Source organism: Colletotrichum spaethianum, assembly GCF_022836535.1.
Source record: "Colletotrichum spaethianum MAFF 239500 DNA, contig17, whole genome shotgun sequence".
Lineage (NCBI taxonomy): Eukaryota > Fungi > Ascomycota > Sordariomycetes > Glomerellales > Glomerellaceae > Colletotrichum > Colletotrichum spaethianum.
In genome coordinates, this window is record NW_026054787.1 from 490,852 (window position 1) to 511,179 (window position 20,328).

Below are 20,328 nucleotides of genomic sequence, written 5' to 3' on the forward strand. Positions count from 1 at the left end.
CCTGTGTGCGGTGTGGGGGGGTTCTGGGTTTGGCGTTTGGGCAATGGGCCGGGCATAGCGTCATGGTCTCTTGTGTGTTTAAAGGTATCGACGTCTATTGCATCATGAACATGAAATATGAAATTTGTATCTAACTCGGAGCGGGGGTTCCCCGCAATCCCGCAATGTAGCACCCGAGTCCCGAGAGCTGCCCGACAGCAGCCGCGGCCTCGGTAGCTGTGTTGTTTTTTGCTTGCCATCCATCTACAGCTCGTCTAGGCGTTTCGCAGTCTGTCCGACTGGACGTGCCAGAGCCTCCCCCATCGTATCCCACGTGTCCCGGGCACCTCTCTCTCTGTCTCTGTCTCTGTCTCTCTCTCTCAGGCAGTTTCCTTCCACAACTGGCGCATCTGCACGATGCCCGGGATGCTGCCCAGCAAACCGATGCCCATCTCCGGCACGAACCCCTTGTCCATGCTCCAGTGCACGGTGAGCGGGAACCACGAGATCTGCCTGGCAAAGGTCCGCGTCCACGTCTCGGCCCACTCCCTGTACTCGGTGCTGGCGACGTCCTGCTGGCCGCTGCTGACGGCGGACCGCCGGCGCAGCGCCTCGACGGCGAGGCGGCCGAGCTCGCTGCCGACGAAGACGGACCAGAACCGCACGCTCCACCGCGCCGCCTTGCCCTGCTGCGCGGGCGTCAGCGGCAGCACGCCCTTGGAAGCGAGGTAGGACGAGCTCTCGAGCGTCTGCAGCAGCAGGCACGCCGTCACCTGGAGCCAGGAGATGGCCCGGTCGAGCGCCGCCGCGGACGGGTCCTGCGCCTTCGCCTTCTTCTCGTCCGTGTCGGCGGGCCTCGCGGGGGTCGTCATGAGGCGGCGCAGCCAGAGGTACAGCGGCAGCAGCGACCACAGGCGCATGATGGTGCGGGCCTCGCTGAGGAGGCCGGCGAGGGCGCGGAGGTGGCCGGCGACGCGGATGCCCAGCGACGCGGCGGCGGCCGAGGGCGGGGCCTTGGAGAGGAGGATGGTGGTGTCGGGGGGCAGGGCGAAGGCGAGGGCGACGAGCTTGCGGGCCGAGTGCCGGAGGGCGGTGGTGCTGGCGGAGTCGAGGACGGAGGCGGTGAAGCGCGAGGTGTAGCACAGGAAGAGGAGGACGGTGTCGATGCCCGAGGGCGTCTGGAAGCAGCGGCTCAGGTGGGCGACCAAGGCGTCGACGTTGCGGGGGGAGAGGGCGGCGAGGAGCTGGCCGAGGGGGAGCTTTGGTTGTTTCGGGGCCCCGGGCGGCGACGATGGGGCGGCAGCGGCGGCGGCGGGGGGCGCCGGGATGGGGTCGCCGGAGGGGAGGTCGGAGACGGCGGGCGCCTGGTCGGCTGTTTCTGTGGACATGGTGGGCGGGTTTTGTGTCAGAAGAGAGAGGTCGTCGACCTGTCCGTGGTGGTTTGTGATGGCGGAGAGAGGGAAGACAGTGAAGGGGGGAGAAAGAAGCTCGCGACGACCACAGAGCAGGGTCTGTGGGACAGCTCTGGGAGGAGGGAATTGCTTGAGCTCGGTGTCGGTGGTAAAGCTTTATCCCGAGGATCGGAGGACGGGACGGGTGTGGGCTCTCTCGGGAGGGAGTGACGCAGCTTCAATGGGCCTTTGGGGGAGACGAGGCCGTGATCAAGGCATGAGGAGGGAAAGCAAGCTCTTCAAAAATGGGGGTTTTTTTTTTGCTCGTGAGTGTGAGTGAAGGGAGGACAGGCGGCAGGCTTGAAAAAGCAAAAGCCCGGCTGGTAGCTGCATCAAGATTCAGACCGTTGCTCAATTAGCCATGTTCATGCGCGGCGGTGGGTTGCGTCGACGGGGGGGTGGGCGCGGTTTCGGCTGCGTCGTGACCAGCCGGCGGGAAGCTTGTGGGAGAAGCTAGGCAGTGCAGTGCATCGGTAGACAGCGACAGCAGACGCCGGCCCAGTGGTCACAGGGTGCTGCTGTGCGGTTCGGCTGATGGATGTGACGAGGGCCATGGGACGTGGCGCTGCTGCCGGCGGCGGGCCGGGGTCTGACACCCAGCGCGGGCGCTGCTGAGGTGGTCTTGGTGGTGGTGGTCGTCGTTGTCGTCGGTAAAGCGAGGTTGCTCCCTTCTGAAAGACCTCGGCTCAATCTGATTCGGCAAGCGCGGCGGGGCGCGTTTTTAGTGGAGAATGAATGGGGCCAAGAGGTGAACCGAACAAACGTGCTCGCCATGCCCCGGATTTTGGCCGTTATCAGATCGAATTTCAATGGCGCACACACAGGGCACATGCACACAGATACATCTGTGCATCTCCAGACAGGTCTCACCGACGTACAATCAAAAGGAGGAACGGTTGAGACACGATTTGGATGGTTGAGGGGGAAAGCTACCACAACTCGTTCTGTTAGTTGGAGTACTCTTTACCAGTCAATCGTCGTGCCCGGCGCGAGGCGCAAACTCGCGATGCATGACGACCTCCTAGATTAGGGTCTAGGAGCACGGCGACCCTCAATGTGCCCACCTTTCATGTGGCCCGACTATCTTATCGATCCATCTAATCGCCGAGCTTTGAACCCGCAGGACTCGAATTTCTCATTCGATGGTGTGTGTGTATCCGCTCCGAGTGAGAGTCCCAAGTGGACAATCTCCAGCAGGTCTTGTTGTGTGCCTAGGTCTGCGCCTGGCCGCCTTTCGACCTCTCTGACAGGACCAGCGCACGAAGGCATTCAGACCAGTTACTTGATTGATACAGCACGTCCAGGATCATCTGGCGTCGATTCGGGAACCGGTGACAGGGGTGAGGACCCTCGCAGCCTGCCACATCCGAATTGACATCGAAGCATGAGGTTTGGATGGTTGCTTCACGCAGCCTCTGCAAGCTTCACACCCCTTCGTGCTGGGACATTCCATATCATTGGATACAAGCGTCATTAGATCGAAACATTGGCGCGAATTGCATTGCAACTTTAACTCACCCAGGAGAGCCAACTTATTGTAGGGATGCCGAGTGCATGAGACCATCCATAATCATCGTTCGTGGGGGAAGCATCTCAAAATCCAAGGACCCACTGACGAGTCGATTCCACTCGCAGGCAGCTGTAGGCAACAACGCGGCTAAGACCCCGTTGGACGGGGGCCAGCGCTCAACGTGACCTCGTGGCAATCTCGCGTATCCTCAATTGGGGCTCTGTCACCGCCGGGCGCCATTTGGACTTCAAGGGACATGGACGGCTGAGACGCGTCGCAGCCTAAATTCCAGCTCAATGTTCCCCGTCGCCATCGCACGTCCCCGCCTCCATCGCCATGTGTTCATAGCATTACAAAAGCCCTCCAGCTCCCGGCAGCTGAGACCCAACACGGCTCCTTCCCACCATTCATCGCAATCTCTCCGGCTGTACTCTCGCCCTTCCTGCTCACCTAAAGGTCGACACACCAAGACAATGCTAGCCATACCCGACATGTCCAAGACATTAACCGTGCCACAAAGGCTGGCTCTCAGCAAATGGGCCCATACTCTAGGCGACACCACACCAACTCTCCCTCTTGCTGCCGAATGGGTGAAGGAGCAGTTCGGGAAAGACGTATCTGAGGCCGTGATTCAGTCCGTCCTCGAACGAACTAATCCGCGTGATGTCTTGCACGCCTACGTGAGTAGATCCAAGTCCAGCAAACACGCGGTTTCGAAGCATCACTGACGTTCGGAAGGACGATGGTGAGATCGGGCCTCTCATCCGTCCGGGGTTCGGCTACGACTTAACAGTCATACCCAGGGGCGCGTTCCCAAGTGCCACGCACGACTGGAATGCGTCGACGCTGACGTTTTTGGAGTTGGCCATGCTGTGGTTTATCGAGCAGATCACCAACAAGCCCGACTGGCATGTCAAGGTCTTCAACGATGACATTGTCTCCAAGTGGAAGACGGAGGTCATGGCCGTCGACTGGGAAGCCGTGGACCTCGCACACGCTCATTTCACTGACGCCATGTTTGATTGGGTCAGTCTGTTCCCTTGCGTTCATGTCTTTGCAATGCCGTACTGACGGACGTTTCAGTGCCTCGCTGAGCTCCGCGAGAAAGCTAAACTGTATGAGGCTACTGGACTCGTGCCCGTCTTCGACGTGACGACCGCTGTCCTCAAGTCCGACAACGCCATCCCCCCAGAAGTCAAGGAGGAACTCAAAAATGGCGTGGCCGTCCTCGAAGACCTACAGGAACACGAGAAGGACTGGCATCCAGGCAGTGACGGCAAAGTCCTGGACCTGGTCCACCCCTCTCTCTGGCCTCTTGTCTACGGTCTTTCCCGCATCGTCCCTGACAAACGCATCCCTCTCAAAGGCACTGTGAAGGCATGCGGCACAGGCCAGGCCATTCCAGAACTGGTACAGAAGCCTGAAAACCATCGATCTACTTGGAGTCCCTTTTACGATCGCTCCACAGGGCATAGCTTCTCTCATAGGTTCCAGTGGCTCCCGTGCGATATCGACATCGAACATGGCAAGCCCAGCATTGTGAGCTACATCAATAACCTCCATCCCGATCGCCATGCCGGGCTTTACACTACCATCGAAAAGGTCATCGCAAAGGCACTGCCAATGTGGGATGTCATCTACAGGTGGCACAAAGACTTTGAGGTCCTCCGCATAACTTGCAAGGCAGTCGGGAGAGATTGTCAAGCCGGGTGCACCGAATGTTGCTCTCAATACAACCGGCCCTTGGAGCCGGACGAAGAAGAGCGCGACATGGATGAATATTGGGAAGAAGAAGACCAGGAAACCCCGTCGCAGACCTGGCAGCGAGACAAGACCTGGTTCAACAGGACTCATCCCGTCAAGAGGCCCGACGTGCCCGAGTACAGACCCATGCGGCTCCAGCCCGAGGACGTCAACCTCAAAGGCGGCTTCTTCAACGGTTCCGACCGCATCCAGGTCATCGTCAAGCTTGCCAACATCCACCTCTCGCCCGAGAAGCCCACCTATGATGGCGGGTCCTGGCACATCGAGGGCCAGGTCAACGAGCGCATCTGCGCCACAGCGCTGTACTACTACGACAACGACAACATCACCGAAAGCAGCCTCGCTTTTCGCACCACAGCCGACAAAGAGGAGCTCATGTCAACGCTAAGCTACGAGCAGGACGACTACTACTGCATCGAACGCACCTTCAAGATCGACGGCCAGGGGATAAATACCCAGGAGCTCGGCAGCGTGCTCACGCGCGAGGACCGACTGCTGGCTTTCCCGAACGTGTACGAGCACTTAGTGGCGCCGTTTGAGCTCGTCGACAAGACAAAACCGGGACACCGCAAGATCCTGGCGCTGTTCTTGGTGGACCCGGCCATCCCGATCATCAGCACGGCAAACGTGCCGCCGCAGCAGAGAGACTGGTGGAAGGAAGGCGTCATGCCCAGTAACCGTATGGGGCCACTGCCTGCAGAGGTTGCCGACATGGTGTTTGACAACTTGGACTTCCCGATCGGTCTTGAGAAGGCCAAGAAGCTTAGGGAGGAGCTGATGGCGGAGAGGACAAAGATTGCAAGAAGTAACCGATCCAACAGGCGCGATCGCAGATGGAACTTTTGCGAGCATTGAATGTGTCAAATGGCCGTAATCCAAGAGAGTTCCGGTATCAATACAGGAGGCCAATCCCACTTCACTGTCTCGTAGTCTTTTGTTTGAAAATTTGGCACTCAACTTTGTACAAGGTCCCACGATTTTCTCACCAGAGCAGGACATCATTAAATCCTCTTCCCGGAGATAACAGAAGTGAGTATGGTTACCCGTTCAAGATTTGAAGAACGAGACCTTGAGCACCGCAGTGTGGTCCATAAAAGGGCAAACAATTTGAATAATTGGGACATAAATACTCGACAAAAGGATATCGACATCACTAACGAAGTTTGAAATAACAATTTGTTGAAGCCGAGACCCGAGATGAGTGACGAAGCTGCAAAACAACAAAATCAAAACCCGTGAGGTCGATATCAAAATGACACTTATTGCAGAATCCCCAAGGGGCAATGGCTTCGGTTAGGGAGTCCGACGCAAACGGCAGAGTCTCTCATCTCATCAGGTCGAAGAAGAAGAGTGGAGTATCGTAGAGCCAGATCAAGTGTCGAGAGCAACTTGATGGAAATACTAAAGACTTGTTATGGATTAAAACCGATCCTAGTCTTTCATAAATGGCAGAAGCTGAACTGCGGGAACTGGCAGCAGGGAAACCACTCGCTCGCGTCACGTGGGCAGTGGTCTCACAACAGCGAATGTAACAGTCGCGCTTTGCCTGCCGTTAGCAGTGACTCGGATGTAAGGTGCATAAATGGCGCAGATCATCCAGATCCAAGACATGCTCAAGCCTGCGCAATAAAACTGTCCCAGGTCTGGCACGCCTGGCTTCAGGCAAGGCGAGGACACACGTCACACAGGCGCCGCTTCGACGGATTGCTTCGTGGCACCCACCAGTGATGCTACCCGTCGGCGGGTTTTGCTGTTGCCAAAATTACCACATGACAACTCTGTTGCCCAAGACCTTGGGCAAAGCGGGAAACAGTACTGGTGCTCTCTCCAAGTCGTTTCGGATCTAGCCGTGGCGTTGCAACTGTGGCCCTCCCTTACGTGATGCAGGTCCTACAGGGAAAGTCAATCGAGTAAACTGAGACGCTTAGAGACATTGCTTAGTTCCCCGCCAGATCGAATATACGTATTCATAGCACTGTCAATATAACCAGCTGAAGAAATATCGCATGATGGTTTGTCGACCAAACGCTTACTTGGAAATAAGTGAATTTATACCGACTAACGAAATAATGAGCCGCGTTTCGTGAGCTTTGCTTTGGCTCACAAGGTTGTGTAGATGACTTTGGGGGTTTCCTCAATAGTCGCCGCGGTAGCACCATCGGGGGAAGACAGTGCGTCACCGACGATCGATACTCGTATGTCTTGGACATCCTAACCATGCTGTCTCTGTTTTGCCAACTTTGACTGGTGGCTCTACAGCAAACTTTGGGGAAAGCCCAAACCGAGTTCATTACAAGGAGAATCTATCAAAGTACTTAACAGCGCCCAATCCCCCGGTCTCCAAGGGAGAGATTATTGAAGCGCCCAACCCCTTCTCACGAATTGTCCAGCTACGTTTGGTTTCCGGCCCGTTTCAAAATGTTGTGCTACATCCACAACATCTTCAAGTGGAGCAAGAAGTCTCGCGCGCGCAGCGAGAGAAGCCCTCGCAACCAGCCTCTCGGACGGTGGCTCCCCAGAGACCACAGAGTCATACAGAGATGGGTGGCACAGAAAGCTCGCGAAGCAGAAGAAAGAAAATCGGATAATGGACTCGACCCGAGCCTACTCAACCTCCAGAAGATCGTCGACGACGATCCGGCCCTCTCCCGTCTTGCAAATGCCATGTTCACCGAGGCTTCGGCGCGTTACACGCTAGACCCCAAGGAACAGCCTGCCATACAGAGCTTCGGGCAGTTCCTACAAGTGGTCAACGTCATCATGCAGTCCGGGCCCGAGTTCTATGACAAGCCTGGGAACGATACTGCAATGGGGTTCGTCGGGTTCCCGATCAATGCGCTCCTCGACTGGCCGATGGGCACGAAATCCGGGTATGAATTTTTCAGGCGGCGGGAAGTCAACGAGGCACTCAGAGACGTTCTAAACACGTGGGCCAAGTTCTTGGGCACGGCGGCGTCTAAACCATGCCTTCGAGGCTGGCTATCACCTTTGGGCCAAGGCATGCTGGCGGACCAGGCCAACATGAAGGAAGACCAATACAGCTTTCAGCAGCTTTTTATCTGCCCCGATCCTGTAGAAGAAGAATACCTGGGCTTCGAATCCTGGGACGCGTTCTTCACGCGACGGTTCCACGAAGGCGTCCGTCCCGTCGAGTACCCGGACGATGCAAACGGCGAGGACACCAACAACACCCTGGTCATAACCAACGCTTGCGAATCAGCGCCGCTGAGGGTCGTCACCGATGTGAAATTCCGAGACGACTTCCAGCTCAAGGGCCAGCCGTATTCGCTCGTGGACATGCTGAACAACAACCCCCAGGCGCCAAAGTTCGTCGGCGGCACCGTCTACCAGGCCTTCCTCAGCGCCTTGACCTACCACCGCTGGCACGCGCCGGTGAGCGGGAGAGTCGTCGGGATCGAGATGGTCCCGGGGACGTACTACAGCGAGAACAAGTACGAGGGGATGGCCGCCAACCCGGACGATCCCGACCCGCAAGCCCCGAACCATTCGCAGCCGTACATCAGCGCAGTCGCTACGCGCAGCATCATCTACATCCAGGCAAGAAACCCCAAGATCGGCCTCATGGCCATCGTGTTCGTCGGCATGGCCGAGGTTTCCAGCTGCGAGTTTACCGTGGGCGTCGACGAAGAGGTTGTCAAGGGGCAGGAGATTGGAATGTTTCATTTTGGGGGCAGTTCGCACTGCTTGGTTTTCAGGCCCGGAGTCAGGCTTCGGTTCGTTGGCAGGCAGCCGCCGTGGGATCTGGATTTCGAGGGGAACAACAAGGTAAACAGTGCCCTGGCTGTTGTGAAACCGTGAGACCATCGCACGCTGCGCCGGAGCCCTTGCCGATTGCGAGGTGTATCTGAAAACGTTGGATGTTTCTGAGTTTGTCCCTGGCAATAGTGTAGAGCTTACTAGTAGGGAAAATCGTGACCAGTCTTCCCAATAATGCTGGCATTCTGGTGGCTCTGAGTCAGTATTGAGCGTACAAAGTCAGTCATTCGCCCACTAGACTATTGGCAAAGATATCTCCAGTAGCTACAGACTAGCCGAAACAGACTTGAGGTCTAGAGGAAATATTGGTCGTATGAATGCTTGAAGAAGACAACCGTCCACTGAATACAACCTCTATACGTTACAGAGACGAATCAATTCGCTAGTAGTCCATTCGTTTATACGGTATAGGAAGATAAAATAGATAGTATGAACTGAGCCTATCGTCGGCTCAGTCGTGATCCCTTACGTCAAGCTTATTACATCACGTTCGAGAGAGGGGCTCGCTTAGCGTGACGATCCGTGGAGCACAGCGTTCCAGCTGTCCGTCTGATGGAAAGTCTGGTCGTTGAGTTTGTTTGGTGTCCCATAGGAACAGCAATACTGAATGATTTCAACCATCTCGGCGAGCTTAGCAAAGCTTTCGACAGTAATGTCATGTGTATTCTGCATCAGAACATGTAAGCCCTCAATGTCTCATTGTCTTCGAGGTTCACATCTCGCCCCGCCTCCTTTCTCGAACATCATCATCGAATACGTCGTTGCAAAACCCAATGGCGGCCTTGTAGCCGTAGCTAACTCGACAGCAATATCCCGGTCCCAGACCTGCACTGGTCTGACCCTTTACGGCTTTGAGATAACGAAGGCTGCCTTGGGTCACATTGATATCTGCTAATCCCTAATTGGTGTTATTGCATATGGCCTTGTCTCTCGGGTAGATTTCGTGCTGCTGACGTGTCGTGAGAGATGAGACCGTCTCAGCTGGGGCAGAGGAGAATTGTGAGTAGTTGAGGTTGATCTACTCGAGCTCGGCAGAGCATGTTCGATGGTTCCGTTCAAAACGGCTTTCCCCCCTGGGAAGGGTTCAAACACCTATTGGGGGACGATGTCGTGAGTACCTATCGGCATGCCAATGGAAGCATCAGCCTGGAGAGTTGAGGTTCTGTCAGTGAAGATGGTCCACATCTAAGAGTGGGATTACTCACTAAGACAGCCGAGACAGTGGGTAAGAGAGTAAGAAGGTGGCTGGAGAGCATTTTGGTCAATGATCAAATCAATGTGACTTTCTAGAATGGGTTCGAAAATTGACGAGGATCAGCGCCTCGTTGTGCAGGAAATGGTCTTTGTGTTTTGAGCGCCATAAGCCTGACACAAGCGGTAGGTAGAGTGTTTCACAACTTTTCTGGTCCCCTAGCTTGAGTCTATTATCCCGAGTTTGTGATGTCTTTCGGCGTTGATTCCTTACTCTTGTTGTTACAATGAACTCCTGCGTCACACAATGCCATTGAGAGCTTGCAGCTACAACGCATTCGCCGGAATGCTATTGTTCATTGACTTTGCCTCAGCTTGCTTTTTCTTTAATCAATATCCACCACTTACGTGCAAGGCGAAAACTATGTCATCAACCTCCAGTTCCAAATGAAGGGCTTTAAAAAAAAAAAAACCTTTGGTTATTCTCGAGGGTGGACTGTCTTAACAACGTTTGATAAATCCAAACCCAACTCCGTCACATATATTTTGTGTATTCTGTCGACAAACTTATTTGCCATAGAAAGCCTCCTACAAGCTTCACGTATCATTGTGATTATTACGTTCTACGGCTTTTGCTATCGCTTGCCATCTACTCATCAAAGATAGTAGCAACAACAGCACCAGTGAGGGTGACCTGGCCAACCTTGCCGCCCTCAACCTCGGGTATGATCTTGCCGGACACAAGGTCACGCTTCCAGATGACAACAGTGCGGTTGTTTTGGTGGCCAACGGCGATAAGATCACCTGCCTTGTTGATGGAGAACTGACGAGGGGACCAGCCGCCGGAGGGGGCCAACTGTACGAGCTCAAGAGTACCGTCTTCTTTGATGGCAAATGTGGACATGGTGTCGGAGGGACCGGAGCCAAGGACTGGCGAGTCACGGAAAGAGACATCGCGGTTGGAGATAATGATGAACTTCTGGTCAGGCTACACCAAGAGAAAAGTCGCGTTAGTCAACGATTGCACTGAAAATTACCAATCCGGAAGTTAAATGCACCCGTGTCCTTTTTGGCGAGCGCTGGTGTAGGGTCAATCTGGTATCAAAATAAAGCCCAGGAAGGATCTGCGCTGTTGCAGGCCACAGTAACAAACAGTTGCTCCAAAAACCCAAAAAAGGAAATGGCACGGGGACTTACAGTAATGGCAATCTCGCTTGTTGGTGCTTGGGTCGCAGGGTAGCTAGCGTTGACAGCGGGGATGGAGAAGACCTTGGTAAAGGCGAGGCCAGTCTCCTTGTACTCGACCTTGTACGAGTAAATATTCTGGTCGAGCTCGCCGTTGAAGAAGAAGAAAATATCGCCATTGGCTGCGGTCTTGAAGACGCCGTGGCGAGGGCCGACGCCAGGGCCCGTTACCAGGCCGTCAACTTCCTCGATCGGCGCAATGCTGGTTGGGTCCTTGGTGTAGACGCGGACGCGATCACCGCCGAGATCAGCAAGTAGGACGTACTGATTCTTAGGATCGATGATAACGTGGTGCAGGTAGCTTGTGTCCTGGCGAGAAGCAACCGGACCAGGCGCTTCGAGAGTGGGGAAGAACTCCTGCAGCGGACCGGTACCCGGAAGGGCGCCATTGTCGCCAAGGGCAAAGACGGCGGCTGCGCTTCGGTTGCTGCCGAGAAACGTGAGCTTGTTGATCTTCTCTGGGCAGCAAAGGCTCGCAAAGATTTGGTGAAGTGGGACGTGGTCTGGAATTGTGGTAGACGGGGACTAGGCACGCCGATTGGCCCGCTTCAAACAGAAAGGGGCAAAATGGGTATCCCACTCTCGTAAGATAGGGCTTAACTTACTATGAAGCAGAAACGTATCCGCGAGCTCCAGAATCGGTCGTGACAATCTCGCCAGCGACACCGCCGAAGGGTGCCGAGACTCGAGCAATGCGGGTCAGAACACCTCCATCCCCGATCGAGAAGGAGTTTAGAGAGCCGTTGGGAACCGAGTTGGAGCCCCTGTCCAGGCAGTAGAGGACCCTGCTGGCGGTGTCCAGGGTGAGCCAAGATGGATTGACATCGCACTCGGCCGTCTTTGAGGCGACGGATAAGCTGTAATTGGTCCCGGATCCGGTCAGCGAAAGTGTTGTGACATTTCCGCCAGAGTCGGCTGCGTAAAGTGTAACGGCGCTGCAAGAAGCGGCCCAGAAGGCGGATCCTGTTAAGAGGTTCCTCAACGAAGAAGTACGCATGGCGGAGGATGGCAAGCTGATGGTGTAAGCTGACGGAAATGACACAACGGAGGGCGCAAAGTGCGCTCAATTTCGAATGAGGGAATATGTGGTAAAAAGAGTGGATGTAGTGGAATGAGCGAAAGCGGTGATTCGGATTAAATCAGGCAGGTCGACGCATTCCAGAAGTGGGTTATTATTGATTGAACTGCGAACAACGTTCTTTGCCTATTGTCCGACAATGAATGGAATAAGGATTTTGGTCGTGGCGTACTTGAAAGAGGCAAGAGTTGAATTGGTTACTCATCTGCCAAGTTGCGCAGTCCAACTCTGGCTTTCATCTTAAACATGTCGCGGGGATTCGGACCCTGTTATATTGTGCTCAGAACGGTTCTAGTAAGTGAGAGCCAAAGATGAGCTGGGACCGCCAAGATCCGTAGAGAGGCGGTTTTTACGGAAATTTCAGGGGGCTTCTGAATTTTTGGTTGTACTGACTCGTCCGAACGTTGTTGAGAAAGACGCCTCATCAGCCAAGACATCGTTAACCATAGCGGTCTCTATCCAAACTACGCAAAGCAAACCCCACGCAGTGGGGGCCAAAGGCTGTGCCAACTGACGCGAGAAGATTTCCTACGTCGCCGCAATATCTAACGTTTTTACGTGCTCTAACCATTAAACCTTAAAAAACGGGCGTTCGGATGTCGGTAGTGCCAAAAAGGGGGACAGACTCCGGTTCCAATCTGACGGCTCCGGAGCAGGCGACAGCAAGCAGGGTATGGCCTGCTTCATAAGGCGAATCACCCGAACAAGGTTTAACAGATCAAGGAGGTAAGAGGCTCACTTGTCAGCGCCAAGGCTTGATCAGGAAACAGGTTGATTGATATAATTAAACAGGTATGATCTAAACTTCTTTTCGACTCCAAGTGATGGGGCAGTGAGGGATTCGCCAAGACAGATAGCCCCAGCAAAGGAGACATATTGGTTCCAGACGGATATCGAGGAAAAGGCGTCCGGAACCGAAAACGACCCAGACTCATGAATAGGCCCCAAGCGGTTGGGCCCATATATCCCCCATTGAGTATAAGATAAACTTGTTCACGATCATGACTAGAGGTTTCGCCCCTAAGCCTTATAGCTCCAGCTCCTACAGTATATTCCTGACCATTACGCTCGTTTCTTATCACCAGGCTGCACGTGCCTGCATATACCGCAACCATGGATTCAACACGATCTTTCAGACGTCTTGCGGTCGCTTCGCTCCTTTGTCTTTCTCCCACTCTTGTTTCTACTCAGGCCGAGACCAAGGCCTCCGAGTTGCAGACATGCTTGACCACCGCTGGTGTTCGGAGTGTCATCAGCACTGACGCCACCTGGGCCGACGAGACCACCGGTTTCCAGAAACGCATCAAAGTTGACCCCGCGGCCATCTCATTTCCCGAGAACAGCGATCAAGTCGCGCTTTCTCTCGACTGCGCCCGAAATGCTTCCACTACTGCTTCACCCCTCGGCGCTGCCCACTCTTTCCAGGGATACGGCTTCGGAAACCCGGGCAGTCTTGTGATCAGTATGGCTGCCTTCAATTCCGTGTCATTTGACACGGCTACCAACCGCCTCACTTATGGCGGTGGTTCCCATGTCGGGCCTGTCCTCAAATATCTCTGGGACAACTACGGTCGTCACTTCCCCCACGTCCGAGGTGCCCACGTTGGGCTTGCCGGCTCTAGCATCGGTGGTGGCTATGGGTCCTCTTCCCGCCACCTCGGTACTCCCATGGACAACCTTGAATCCGTCGAGTACATGCTGTACAATGGCACCATCGTCAATGCCTCCAAGGGCTCTGACCTCTTCTGGGCTGCTCAGGGTGCTGGTGCCTCCTTCGGTGTTCTTCTCTCCGTAACTACCAACACTCACAAGCCCCTCTTCGACACCGCCGTGAACTTTACAATCGCTGCCGGAAACCTTGAGTCTGATGCCGCTGCCAGAGTCCTTGTCGCTATTCAGGACTACTCCCTCTCCAAGGATTGCCCCGACGAACTTGCCCTTCGCTGGAGCTTGTCCGGTCCACCTTACACTGGTACCGGTTACTTCTACGGCAACCCTGCCGAGTTTGATACAGTCCTTGCCCCTCTCGTCAGCTCCCTTAAGGCTATAGCTGGCAATGTCACCGTCCAGAAGACCGAGATCCCCTTTTGGGACATGGAAGTTGCCGTTGCTGGTCAGGGCATGAACCAACCTAACGGCGGCACCCTTGGTGGACGGTCTTTTTATACTCAAGCCCTCACTACCACCACAGATCACCCCCTCACCGTTGAACAGGCTAAGATTCTCTTCGAGAGCACTACCTTGTCCTTCAACCGCACCGACCTCCGCAAGTCCGGCTTCCTCGACCTCTGGGGCGGTGTCTCTCGTGACATCTCCGACACTGATACCAGCTACGCTCACGGCAAGAACCTCTGGCTCATCCGCTGGGAAGCCAACTCAGTAGATGTCAACAGCTACCCTGCTGATGGCACTACTTACATGAAGGGCCTCATCAAGCCCTTCGAGGAGGCCCTAGTTGCTGGCGGTGCTCCCCTCCGTGGCTTTGTCAACTACGCCGACACTGAACTCTCCGAGGCTGAGTGGTCGTCCCGTCTCTACGGCGCCAACTTTGATCGTCTTAAGCAACTCAAGACTGTCTATGACCCGGAGGGTGTCTTTGTCAACCACAAGCAAGCCATTCCCCTGCCGTAAATCTATGTAGGGTTGATCGTCGAGGTCATGACACAGAATGGAAAATGGGAATTTGAAAAATATTATTTTATAGATAACATATCTAGAAGTCTGGTTACTTCATGAGAGTGCCTCTTTTGCTAGTGGTATCCAGAGAAAAGTGCAACTCCATTTGGAGTCTTCGTTTTTGCATGTGAATTGGTGACACCAGCCTCAAGAGCTTGTCGTCCAAGGTGCCCCATGCTTGACACGCGTGTCAGTCGCGTTGACTACGGATGGATCATGTCAGATGCTTCTCCAACTTCACCCCTCAATCCATGCGGGGTAAAATTAAAGCCTACAACGCCAAGTGGGGGCCTTCGGGCGACATTCTCACGAATCATCCACCTCCGGCTAAATCCAAGTTGTGGAGGCGTGGGGTTCAATCGTCTCAAAGGCTCAACTCACTCTTGGCCAAAAGAGCGAACGAGGCTTGATAAATATTGATTCCGGTCCGGCCATGCCCTGCTGAGTGTTACTAGGTCCTTACCTACCAGTGGTAACTTACCAAATATTAAGATGCCTCAAGTTAGGAATCCTATTCTTCCCGGGTTCAACCCGGACCCTTCCATCCTAAGGGTTGGAGATGACTACTACATCGCAACATCAACGTTTGAATGGTTCCCCGGTGTCCAAATCCACCACTCCAAGGACCTCGCAAACTGGGAGCTTATCATACGGCCTTTGAATCGAAAAAGTCAGCTAGACATGCGTGGTGACCCAGACAGCTGCGGCGTCTGGGCTCCCTGTCTCACCCACGACGGTGAGAAGTTCTGGCTTGTTTACACCGATGTCAAGCGCAAAGATGGCTCTTTCAAGGACACCCACAATTACATCGTCAGCGCACCCTCAATCGAAGGTCCCTGGTCAGATTCCATCTACATCAATTCATCCGGCTTCGACCCTTCGCTCTTCCATGATGATGACGGCCGGAAGTGGTTCGTCAACATGATGTGGGACCATCGTCGCCGGTTTCATGCATTTACTGGAATCGTTCTGCAAGAGTTCGATCCCAAAGAAGGAAAACTTGTCGGCCCGAAGAAGAATATTTTCAGAGGCACTGAGCTAGCTCTAGTCGAAGGCCCGCACCTCTACAAACGGAAAGGATGGTACTATCTCCTCACTGCCGAAGGTGGCACTGCCTACGAACACGCCTGCACTCTTGCCCGCTCCCGTGACATCCAGGGGCCGTACCAACTTCACCCGCAGAAGTACGTCATAACGTCAAAGGATGCACCTTTCGCCGCTCTTCAACGCGCGGGACATGGCGACATCGTGGATACGCCCGAAGGCAAGACATACATGGTCCATCTCACAGGTCGTCCCACAACGCAGAATAGAAGATGTGTATTGGGGCGCGAAACAGCGATTCAGGAGGCATACTGGGGCGATGACGACTGGCTGTACGTCAAGAACGGCCCAGTCCCGTCGTTATACGTGGAGGTTCCGGGGACGAGGAATGACACTGCATACTGGGCGGAGCAGCGGTATACTTTTGAAAATGGACTGCATCAAGACTTTCAATGGCTGCGTACACCGGATCCCGAGCGCATCTTCTCAACTGAAGACGGAAAACTCACTCTTGTTGGGAGAGAGTCAATCGGGTCGTGGTTTGAGCAGGCTCTCGTTGCTCGACGCCAGACGCACTTCTCCTATGACGCAGAGACTATTGTCGACTTTTCGCCCACCGACGAGAGAGAGTTTGCGGGCTTGACGGCTTACTACTGCCGCTACAACTTCTTCTATGTCACCGTCACAGCCCATGAAGATGGCAAAAGGGAGCTCTTGATCCAAAGCTCTGAGGCATCATGGCCTGATAGCGACCTCACGACTCCGTTCCCAGACCCGATACCGTTGCCTGATTCGGGTAAGATCAAGCTGGCTTTGACGATCCGCGGACCGAAGCTTCAGTTCTACTACGCTCTTGAGGGTGACGAGCTGAAAGCGGTTGGGCCCGTGTACGATGCTTCAATTATTTCCGACGAGTGCGGTGGACATAAGGCACATGGTAGCTTCACTGGTGCTTTTGTAGGTGTTGCTGCCTCTGATCTGAATGGAACGGCGAGGAAAGCTTCGTTTGATTACTTTATCTATCGGCCTGTTCACGATGCGACTGACCGTTATGAGATCTGATAGTAGTGGGTTGAGATGGCATTGGAGGCTCCAGTTTGATGAAGACATTACTTGAGTAATAAAGTTATGAATGATTTCTGATTTTGTCAAGCAAATTGAAGCAGATTCCGACGCGAATTCAAGTTGTCTTCCTGACAAAATGTGCCCTATGTCGCGCTTAGATTTGGGAGTCTTACTTTAATCGTTCCATCGCCATTTCGTTCTTGCGGTTGCTGCTTTTACCTGAGCTGGCCTTAACGCCTGGCATTCTCACCTTCGCTACCATCAAGGTCGTAGAAACTTTTCAGTTTCACTCATGCTAAACGATGACTCAAGTGTATAGCATGAGAGAAATATTGCTTAGAGAAGACCAAACCAAGGCTCTTTGAGGCCTAGCGGTTGCTATAAACTGAACACTCTAAAGTTTCAGAAGTTTTCAAACTAAATCCCTAGTAACAGACTTAGAGACTGCAATAATAGAGTTCGCAAACATCCTATTAACTTGACCATTGAGGCTGCGCTGAATATGGGGAAATAAATCTGCCTTGATTCTTTGCTGCTTACTCAGAAGACACCAGGTCTGGATTTTCGATGCCGGCTGCGTAGTGTCATGGCGAAAGTTCTCTTTTCAAACGATGAGTCTCTCGCTCTCTTGTAGCTATGTAAAAAAGTGCAAGTTAGAGACCATTAAATAGAAAAATCAATTTTGGAAACAGCTATACGATTTATACGAGCCTTCATGGCGACAAGAAGGCGTCTAAGCTATTGTCGCTCGGTTTCGTCTAGTTGCCTGAATAACCTCCTTAGCAAATGTAAATCTTGATAAATTCGAAAATAATAATAGGCCAATCTTAGAGCCACGGACATATCCTACTGTTTACCAAGGACTCTCAAGACCCAATGCTATCAAAAAAGAATTGTCACTGGCAGGCGAAACAGGACCATGGTCGTATGACCTCAGTTTAAGTTTGATTCCACGACTATTAGCATACGACGGAGGAGATGAGGCCGAGGTCTTCCCACAGTATCTAGAAATAGCACATCATTTACGAGGTAGTCCATCGTACGCGCTTGTTACCTTTACAATATCTTTGTGATATTACTCAATCTCCGCCAAAGAGGACTGGCCACTGACTGGTAAACGCTGTGCGGCAGCACGACTACCTCGTATACGTCTAGTAAATACTCCAATCACCGTTCAGCTTTAAATCGGGTGTGCTGATTCCCCGTTGCTCTTTTTCAAGCTCCTGCTTCATAGACCAATCCTCCCACTTGAATCCCTTAGGAATATTAGTGTGCTGGAACTCGGTACTCGTTTCCATGCACTGTCTCGCTTTGGCAAAGTTTTCAGTCGCGTACTTTTCAGCGTTATGCGTCCAAACCCACTTCCCAAGCGCCATGGATCCGCCATCAGTCTCGTTTTTGACGATTTCCTCGAAACCACCCTTCTGGTGCATTTCCCGCCTGTTCGAGAAACCAACGCGCTGAAGAATAGAGACGCGACGAAGCCTACGAGTACATATTAGTCTTAACCCTGGCTAGCTATTTCGATCCTTCGGTAAGACACGTGACATACCGCATCAGTTCGTGGACTTTGGTCGCAAGATGGGCGTGTTCTTTGCCGGCGAGCCGCAAGCATTCAGCCAGCGACAGGCCATCCTCTAGCGCAGTAGTTGCGCCTGACATAGATGAGGGGATGAATGCATGAGCACTGTCACCCAACTGTATGATGCGGCCTTCAGGAGACGTCCATTTAGGCTGTGGGTCGCGCCAGCAAAGCTGCCACTTGGTGGTGCTGTTCTCCGGAATGTTGCGGATTATTTCCAGTGCCAAAGGGTCAAAGCTGTCGGTCATCGGGAGTAATCTGATGAACTCTTCATTTGTGATGCTCTCCGCCCAGGACTCCTGGGCAGTGCCGTCATCCTATTGGCCTCGCGCGTTAGTCAATCTGTGGTATTTGATACAAAGACCGGTAATTACGACTGAGCTGGAATAGTGACTTACTGGTATCGTAATACCAACGAAGACGGAATCGTTGCCGAGAACAGAAATGCAGTGGAAACCCTCACTAGCGTATTACATCATGTTAGTGTAGTCTACATGCTGCATGAGGACCAAGGCCTGTAATTATCCACCCAACTTACCCTGAAAAGCAGCGACAGTCGGGCCGCGTCAACTCGGTAAGCTTCTTACAGAGAGCTGCGTGCTTCTCTGGATCTAAACGATAAAAGGTTCGACAAATAGCAAAGCCGGTGGGAATAGCCCGAATGACCTCTCCTGCGACGAGCTTGTGAGACTTTGTGCCTAGACCATCGGCAGCGATGATGATATCAGCAGTGAACCGGAGACCATCCGCAGCAATAGCAGTTCCTGTACGTTGGGAAGCGCTCTCTTCGAAATCGACAATGGTCACGCCAAAAGTCACAGGTATATTTAACCGCCGGCACTGCTGATAAAACATATTGGACAAGCCAGCCCGGCTGACTGAGGTCCTTATCCTCAAGGGCCAGGCAGCATGGTGTGGGACGTCGTCTCGGTTATATTCCGCCTCGAACGGAGGAGCAACAGGCGTACCGTCAGATCTGCGAAAGGTGACGTAGTGGTCCCAACTCACGTTCGAATACTGCTGGAGCATACTCGGATAATATTTCAACGTTGCGAGTGCTGAGGGGCCAACGAAGAAGATGTCGCCTGAATATCTTGTTAGTCTACCAAGCCCCGCCATTGAAGTACTCAGCACGAGCTTTATCTATAGCTAGCACATACCAATCGTTGAAATGGCTTGGCTCCTCTCCACAACCTCAACCTCGTGCCCCTTTCGCCAGCACTCAAGCGCTGCCAGAAGGCCGGCAGGACCGCCGCCAATGATGACCACTTTCAGCCCAGTAGGAGGCCAGCGTAGCACACCATCAACAATTTGTGTCTCATGAGTCGGGCTAGGAACAGGATCATCCTGGCCACCGCGATTGCATCGAGAGTTAGTAGCCATCGTAGAAGGTGATTATTCAAACCGTATGTTGAGGATTAATTGATACAAGCAGAGCGAACCCGTCTCATGTTTATATATGTTAAGCCAACCTTTGTGTGAGAGATTTTCATCGGCATACATGTTCCAAGTGAAGCCGACGGGACGGGCTACAGTTAAAGCCCGAGTTCTAGAAAAGCTAGGTTGATAGGTAGACAGGGGCGCTTTTGGTCTGTTCTTTGTATGGATGCACCCCACTTACTAACGATGTCCCACCGGCCCAATCGTTCCCAGCTCGTAAAACGAGCGGTAATGTAAAAACCATCTCACCAAAGTTTGTCAAAACACGGCATGTGCTTCCGATGACTGGAGCCAGCAGTCAAGTCAATCCATTTTGAATGGCTGGGGACTCCGCCGGGTGAGGAGATGAACAAATGCAATAAGAGGAGATCAAGCGAGTGTACTGGTGCAAGAATGCGTCCTGGAAAAACAGATCACAGCAACCTTGCTGAGTATGCGTGTGAGAATTTGGGGTGGTGGGGTCAGGCGACAAAATTCAAAAAATGATTGACCTTTCCCGTGTGACAGGGTGGCCTATTGCTGGGGG

General features: G+C 53.3%; 8 protein-coding genes across 8 annotated transcripts; 4 read left to right on the forward strand and 4 right to left on the reverse strand.

Annotated features, from left to right (window-relative positions):
* Positions 1-359: 359 nt before the first annotated feature.
* Positions 360-1,367, reverse strand: ColSpa_06939 (uncharacterized protein; the record flags this gene model as incomplete). The annotated part of the gene is made up of 1 exon (XM_049273151.1): positions 360-1,367. One exon carries the CDS (start codon positions 1,365-1,367, stop codon positions 360-362), a length of 1,008 nt encoding a protein of 335 aa, XP_049129108.1.
* Positions 1,368-3,431: 2,064 nt separating this feature from the next.
* On the forward strand, positions 3,432-5,559 carry ColSpa_06940 (uncharacterized protein; the record flags this gene model as incomplete). The annotated part of the gene is made up of 3 exons (XM_049273152.1): positions 3,432-3,620; positions 3,679-3,966; positions 4,024-5,559. 3 exons carry the CDS (start codon positions 3,432-3,434, stop codon positions 5,557-5,559), a joined length of 2,013 nt encoding a protein of 670 aa, XP_049129109.1.
* Positions 5,560-7,122: 1,563 nt separating this feature from the next.
* Positions 7,123-8,523, forward strand: ColSpa_06941 (L-tryptophan decarboxylase; the record flags this gene model as incomplete). The annotated part of the gene is made up of 1 exon (XM_049273153.1): positions 7,123-8,523. The coding sequence occupies one exon, from the start codon at positions 7,123-7,125 to the stop codon at positions 8,521-8,523; it is 1,401 nt and encodes a 466-aa protein (XP_049129110.1).
* A 1,798-nt stretch (positions 8,524-10,321) lies between these two features.
* On the reverse strand, positions 10,322-11,914 carry ColSpa_06942 (putative 6-phosphogluconolactonase; the record flags this gene model as incomplete). The annotated part of the gene is made up of 3 exons (XM_049273154.1): positions 10,322-10,660; positions 10,870-11,389; positions 11,523-11,914. The coding sequence occupies 3 exons, from the start codon at positions 11,912-11,914 to the stop codon at positions 10,322-10,324; spliced, it is 1,251 nt and encodes a 416-aa protein (XP_049129111.1).
* A 1,194-nt stretch (positions 11,915-13,108) lies between these two features.
* On the forward strand, positions 13,109-14,626 carry ColSpa_06943 (FAD-linked oxidoreductase sorD; the record flags this gene model as incomplete). The annotated part of the gene is made up of 1 exon (XM_049273155.1): positions 13,109-14,626. One exon carries the CDS (start codon positions 13,109-13,111, stop codon positions 14,624-14,626), a length of 1,518 nt encoding a protein of 505 aa, XP_049129112.1.
* Positions 14,627-15,163: 537 nt separating this feature from the next.
* Positions 15,164-16,777, forward strand: ColSpa_06944 (beta-xylosidase; the record flags this gene model as incomplete). Its single annotated transcript, XM_049273156.1, has 2 exons — positions 15,164-15,949; positions 16,265-16,777. 2 exons carry the CDS (start codon positions 15,164-15,166, stop codon positions 16,775-16,777), a joined length of 1,299 nt encoding a protein of 432 aa, XP_049129113.1.
* Positions 16,778-17,931: 1,154 nt separating this feature from the next.
* ColSpa_06945 (FAD-dependent monooxygenase fsr3) lies at positions 17,932-19,217 on the reverse strand (the record flags this gene model as incomplete). Its single annotated transcript, XM_049273157.1, has 4 exons — positions 17,932-18,265; positions 18,333-18,679; positions 18,761-18,824; positions 18,901-19,217. The coding sequence occupies 4 exons, from the start codon at positions 19,215-19,217 to the stop codon at positions 17,932-17,934; spliced, it is 1,062 nt and encodes a 353-aa protein (XP_049129114.1).
* A 38-nt stretch (positions 19,218-19,255) lies between these two features.
* On the reverse strand, positions 19,256-19,745 carry ColSpa_06946 (FAD-dependent monooxygenase fsr3; the record flags this gene model as incomplete). The annotated part of the gene is made up of 2 exons (XM_049273158.1): positions 19,256-19,338; positions 19,523-19,745. 2 exons carry the CDS (start codon positions 19,743-19,745, stop codon positions 19,256-19,258), a joined length of 306 nt encoding a protein of 101 aa, XP_049129115.1.
* Positions 19,746-20,328: the final 583 nt, after the last annotated feature.